General features: G+C 39.1%; 1 protein-coding gene across 1 annotated transcript in view; it reads left to right on the forward strand.

Annotated features, from left to right (window-relative positions):
* Positions 1–5,989, forward strand: part of LOC107549790 (band 4.1-like protein 3) — a 54,163-nt gene that overhangs the window by 5,767 nt on the left and 42,407 nt on the right. The window contains exon 2 of the mRNA XM_016230965.1: positions 4,165–4,289. Within this exon, the coding sequence (XP_016086451.1) occupies positions 4,176–4,289 (114 nt within the window). The 5' untranslated portion in view covers positions 4,165–4,175. The remainder of the gene's footprint in view (positions 1–4,164; positions 4,290–5,989) is intronic.

A 5,989-nucleotide genomic window follows, 5' to 3' on the forward strand; every position in this document is an offset into this window, starting at 1 on the left:
GTGTGTGTGTGTGTGTGAGTGTGTGTGTGTGTGTGAGTGTGAGCGTGTGTGTGTGAGAGTGTGAGAGTGTGTGTGTGGGCAAAGTTTCTTCAGAAATGTGTTGTATAACTTGATTTGCAGTATGTTTATTGCAGGTTGAAGTAAGTTTCCCGCTTAATGATGGTAGTTTATGACTCGACCTTCACCCTTCTGATTACCAGCACAGATTTTTAACCACTACACCACAGACACCTCATATGAGTTGGGTTCTGTAGACTGGAATGTTTAGCCTATAAGTTATACTTTTCATAATCTGCTGCTCAACAAGGCTACGTTTATTCGATCAAAAATACAGATAAACTGTGAAATATTATTATAATCTAAAACAGCTGTTTTCTATGTGAATATGTGTTAAACTGTAATGTATTTCTGTGATGTGCAGCTGTATTTTCAGCATCATTCCTCCAGTCTTCAGTGTCACATGATCTTCAGAAATCAGTATAATATGCTGATCTGCTGCTCGAGAAACATTTCTGATTATTATCAATGTTGAAAACAGTTAATATTTTTGTGGAAACTGTGATGCATTTCATTTTTCAGGATTCACAGATGAACAGAAAGTTCAAAAGAACAGCATTTATTTCTGTAACATTATAAAGTCTTTACTGTCACTTTTGATAAATTTAATGCATCCTTGATGAATATATAGGCTAAAAAGTATTACAAATCTTACTCTAAACTTTTGAATGGTTTCTAATGAGTAATGATGCTGAAAATTCAGCTTTGATCACAAAAATAAATTACATTTTAGCAGAGATTCACATAGAAAGCAGATATTTTAAATTATAATACTATTTCACAGTGTATTTTTGATTAAATAAATGCAGCCTTGGTGAGCAGAAGAAAATCTATTCCAAGCTTTTGACCGGTGGTGTGTAATTATTAGTTTTGAAGTAATAACCAGTGTTTTGTTTATTTACAGTATGCAGTCGGTCATTCTTGTGAAGCTCAATGTGAGATTGAATAATAAGGGAATTAACTCAAACAAACCCTTGAACTCTGTGTTATCTGCTCACAGACGGCTCAGACTGCCTCTCCGTTCGTTTCGATGGGGTGGAAGTTAAGCCTTTAAGAAGGTTTAACCCATCTGTGCATAGTTAATGGGTTTCAGGACGGGTCGTATGTCTCCGGGGTCTTCTGTTTGGACAGGTTTTACACACTTGTTGAGAGCGACGGAGGATTTGGTGTAAAGGCTTTCAGAAATGTGCGTATTTCACAGCTCAGTGTGTTTCTGACTGGATATATGGATGCGTTTTATTGCTCCCTGAAGGGAAATTCCTGAAATATTCCAGAAAGTGAGTGAACTGTAAGCTGCCCTTCTGAATTTATGAACAGATATCAATGTATTTGCATCAAAATCGTTTTCAGATATGAAGAAAGAAGGCAGCTAACAGAAGTATTTCATGTGAACATACAGAGCAGAATGTGAGCCAAATAAGTCAAGATGAGACTTTTTAATTAATGTTGCTGTTTATTTTTGTCCCTTTTAATGCATTCTGCCCCTTTAAGTGTTTTTTATATTCAAATCCATTCGTTTTTAAGTCGGCATGCATTCATCCGTGTGGAACTCATTGGTATGTTTTTCTTCAGCTATTTTTAGCCACCTGTGTTCAAGCGCTCGTACTTTCAGTTCCAGAGTGATTTTCATTGTAGTTGCGCATATAATCACAGCACGGCCACTGTAGCTCTTCATCATTATTCATGAGGGTTTCATCTGTTTCTCAGAGAATAGGAAAGAAACATCAGCATCTCTTATTTTGTTCTGGGATGTTGAGCGGATCTGGAGGGCCGTTCGCTCGTTTTGTTCCTGCGGTTCAGTCTGACCTACATTTCTGCACCAGGCCGTTAAAGTTCAGGGAGTCAGTCTGACAGAATGCAGTCGCAGCTATTCCTGCGGTTTTCCACGGCTGCTATCCAGAATCCGCCGATGGTTTCCATCACTGTCACGCCTCTGAAGAGAGATTACAAACCACTCACACATCAGGCCCTTATGAAGCAGTGCTGAACAGTTGCTAGGGTGCTCTGAGTGGTTGCTGTGCGGGGTTACTGCAGAAAATTCTCATTGCTTGGATGTTTGAGTGCAGAAAACTCAAAAACTGAGGGGTTGCTAGGGTGGTTGCAGAAAATTATGGTTGCTAGAGAGTCGCTAGGATGTTCGAGTCGCAGTGGAGTCGCAGTGGAGTTATTCGGGTGTTCTGAGTGGTTAAAAAATAACAAATTCTGGTTGCTAGTGTTACTCGTTTTCTTGAGAGGTTGCTAAGGGGATGCTAGGGTGTTTTGAATGGTCACTAGGGTGGTTGCAGAAAATTCTGGTTGCTATAGTGTTACTAGGGTGTTGTGAGTGGTTGCTAAGGGGTTGCTTGGGTGTTCTGAGTAGTTGCTATGGGGCTGCTAGGGTGATTGCAGAACATTCAGGTCTCTAGGATGTTCTGAGTGGTTGCTAGGGTGTCCTGAGTGGTTACTAGGGTGGTTGCAGAAAATTCTGGTTACTCATTTTCTCGAGAGGTTGCTAAGGGGATGCTAGGGTGTTTTGAATGGTTGCTAGGGTGCTTGCAGAAAATTCTGGTTGCTAGGATGTTCTGAGTGGTTACTATGGGGTTGCTTGGGTGTTCTGAGTAGTTGCTATGGGGTTGCTAGGGTGATTGCAGAACAATCAGGTCTCTAGGATGTTCTGAGTGGTTGCTGTGCGGGGTTACTGCAGAAAATTCTCATTGCTTGGATGTTTGAGTGGTTGCTATGGGGTCACTGTGGGGTTCTGAGGGGTTGCTAGGGTGGTTGCAGAAAATTATGGTTGCTAGAGAGTCGCTAGGATGTTCTGAGTGTTTGCAGTGGAGTTATTCTGGTGTTCTGAGTGGTTAAAAAATAACAAATTCTGGTTGCTAGTGTTACTCGTTTTCTTGAGAGGTTGCTAAGGGGATGCTAGGGTGTTTTGAATGGTCACTAGGGTGGTTGCAGAAAATTCTGGTTGCTATAGTGTTACTAGGGTGTTGTGAGTGGTTGCTAAGGGGTTGCTTGGGTGTTCTGAGTAGTTGCTATGGGGCTGCTAGGGTGATTGCAGAACATTCAGGTCTCTAGGATGTTCTGAGTGGTTGCTAGGGTGTCCTGAGTGGTTACTAGGGTGGTTGCAGAAAATTCTGGTTACTCATTTTCTCGAGAGGTTGCTAAGGGGATGCTAGGGTGTTTTGAATGGTTGCTAGGGTGCTTGCAGAAAATTCTGGTTGCTAGGATGTTCTGAGTGGTTACTATGGGGTTGCTTGGGTGTTCTGAGTAGTTGCGATGGGGTTGCTAGGGTTGTTGCAGAAAATTATTGTTGCTAGGACGTTCTGAGTGGTTGCTATGGGATTACTAGGGTGTCCTGAGTGGTTATTAGGGTGATTGTAGAAAATTCTGGTTACTAGGGTGTTGTGAGTGTTTGCTAAGGGGTTTCTTGAGTAGTTGATATGAGGATGCTAGGGCAGTTGTGAAAAATCTGGTTGCTAGGGGTTTACTAGAGTGTTCTGAGTGGTTGCTGTGTGGTTGCTACAGTGTTATGAGTGGTTGCTAAGGGGCTGCTTGGGTGTTCTGAGAAGTTGCTAGGTTGGTTGCAGAAAATTCTGGTTACTAGGGTTGCTAAGGGGGTTGTAAAATATTTTTGTTGCTGTGAGGTTACTAGGGTGTTCTGAGGGGTTGCTAAATGTTTTTTTTTAACCACTTCCTTGTCTGTCATTGGTCAGTCAGACAGCTCGTCTCGCCCTGAACCGTCCATGTGTCACAGATGAGTGTTTGTCAGTGTGTTTGAGTGTTGCTGCTTGTTACTGAATCTTCAGCGACTTGTTGATCGTCACCGATAAACACAGCAGCGTCGCTTTAGCTGGCATGTTGCGTAACGGAACACGCTCTTCTTAACTGCAGTGTGAATGTCAGGCGTGTGTCTGTGATTCCTGTCCGTCATTCCTGCTGCGTTCTTGGAGTCCCTGTGCTTTCAAAAATACAGCGTAAACATGACGCTAAATATAAACTCCCGCGTGTTCCTGTGCTCCGATTCGCACATTAACACACGGCTCATTCCAGTCAAGAAGCAGTCTAGTGCAGTTGTGAAATGTCTAAAGATTGGCACCCTGAATATATCTGCTTGTGTCGTTTCAGTGTAACTGGCCATGACGACGGATCCAGGCTCAGAATCGGAGCAGTCGCACACAGAATCCAAACGAGCGCAGACCGACGACACGCAGCGGCCGGCATCAGGAGGCGGCCTGGACGCACAGCAGCAGGTCAGAGCTTTCCTGATGTACACCTGCTCTACGTCATTATTAGGGCTGGGTATCGATTCAGATGTCCCGATTCGACTCGATTCTCGATTTTAAAAAAAAATGAAGTGACTCTCAGAGCAGCTGGAGATGACATTCGTGTTCATATCATCATATAGTGAGACGGCAGAAGCTGAAAACACCGCGAGCGTCTTCTATATTAGGGTTAGGATATATATATATATATCGTGTATATATATCTTAAATGAAGAAAATTAGATATTTTCATACCTGCATACTTAAGAGTTTAAATTCATCTGTTTTTCTATTTTTTAAGTAAAATATTTATTTATATTATAGATTTATTTTTAAATTAACTAAATGTATATCTATTTATATGTTTATTAAATCTGTTAAAAAAAGTTTTTAATAATTTTATTTTATATGAAATTTTTTTATTTTATTTAAATAAATAGCTCCAGTGCTGATCGTACGGGTGCTGGATGTGTATTTTCCCAGCCTCACTAGCTGCTGCCTGTCTGTCAAACATTATTTGTATCGCCTCCCATTCAATAAATCACAATAAGCTTTTTGATATGACACAAAGTCTCAGCTTTCAAATTCTGTCAGTTTTATCACTCAATTCAATTTGTGGCTCTTTACTGTGACAGATGCTGGAGTGAAGCGATCATCTCTTCCTCTTTACTACTAGTTATAGCAGCAAATAAACAGCAGAAGAAACAGAACAACTCACTGAAATCAGTCCTGAATCATGTTATCCATCAATCAGTGATTCAGCTGTGGAAAGACGTCAGTAAAACAGCATGAGATCAATAATGTCACATAACATCACATTTACTTCAGAAAAGACATTTGGTGACCATAAACTTGATAGTCAGCTAGAAAAAAATATCTGGAGAGGAGCATTTTGATAAACATATGCACTATATTACATGCTCATCATATTTTTACTTAACCTCTTCTTCTATATTAGGGTTAGGGAATATATATATATATATATATATATCGTGTATATATATATCTTAAATGAAGAAAATTAGATATTTTCATACCTGCATACTTAAGAGTTTAAATTCATCATTTTCTATTTTTTAAGTAAAATATTTATTTATATCATAGATTTATTTTTAAATTAACTAAATGTATATCTATTTATATGTTTATTAAATCTGTTAAAAAAAGTTTTTAATAATTTTATTTTATATGAATTTTTTTTTTAGAATTTAAATAAATCTATTTTTAATGAGACTGACATTTGAATGATACATTAGGTCAGAGTTGTTATAATTAACTAAAACCATAAGAAAATGTTGCTTGAAATAACATAATATTTTAAAAACTTATTTTAATTCAGCTAGTTGCCATTTCAAATTTTTATTTAGTTTAACCTGATGTACTAAAGCGGAAATAAAATTTATAAAAACTATATAGACATATTTCAAAAGAAAAGAAATGAATAAAAATAGTAAAGACACAACAAAATTAATAAAACTTTCGAATGAAAATAATCTCTCTCTCTCTCCCTCTCTCTCTCTCTCTCTCTCTCTCTCTCTCTCTCTCACACACACACACACACACACACACAATATCTCTCCCGCTCTCTCTCTCTCACACACACACACACACACGCTACGCAACAACAGTCGCTGATTCAGAAGCGCCAGATTGTCATAGCAAAGTCAGAATGACCTCCTCTCCTAGGT

Source organism: Sinocyclocheilus grahami, unplaced genomic scaffold, assembly GCF_001515645.1.
Source record: "Sinocyclocheilus grahami isolate Dianchi unplaced genomic scaffold, SAMN03320097.WGS_v1.1 scaffold381.1, whole genome shotgun sequence".
NCBI classification, from domain to species: Eukaryota; Metazoa; Chordata; class Actinopteri; order Cypriniformes; family Cyprinidae; genus Sinocyclocheilus; species Sinocyclocheilus grahami.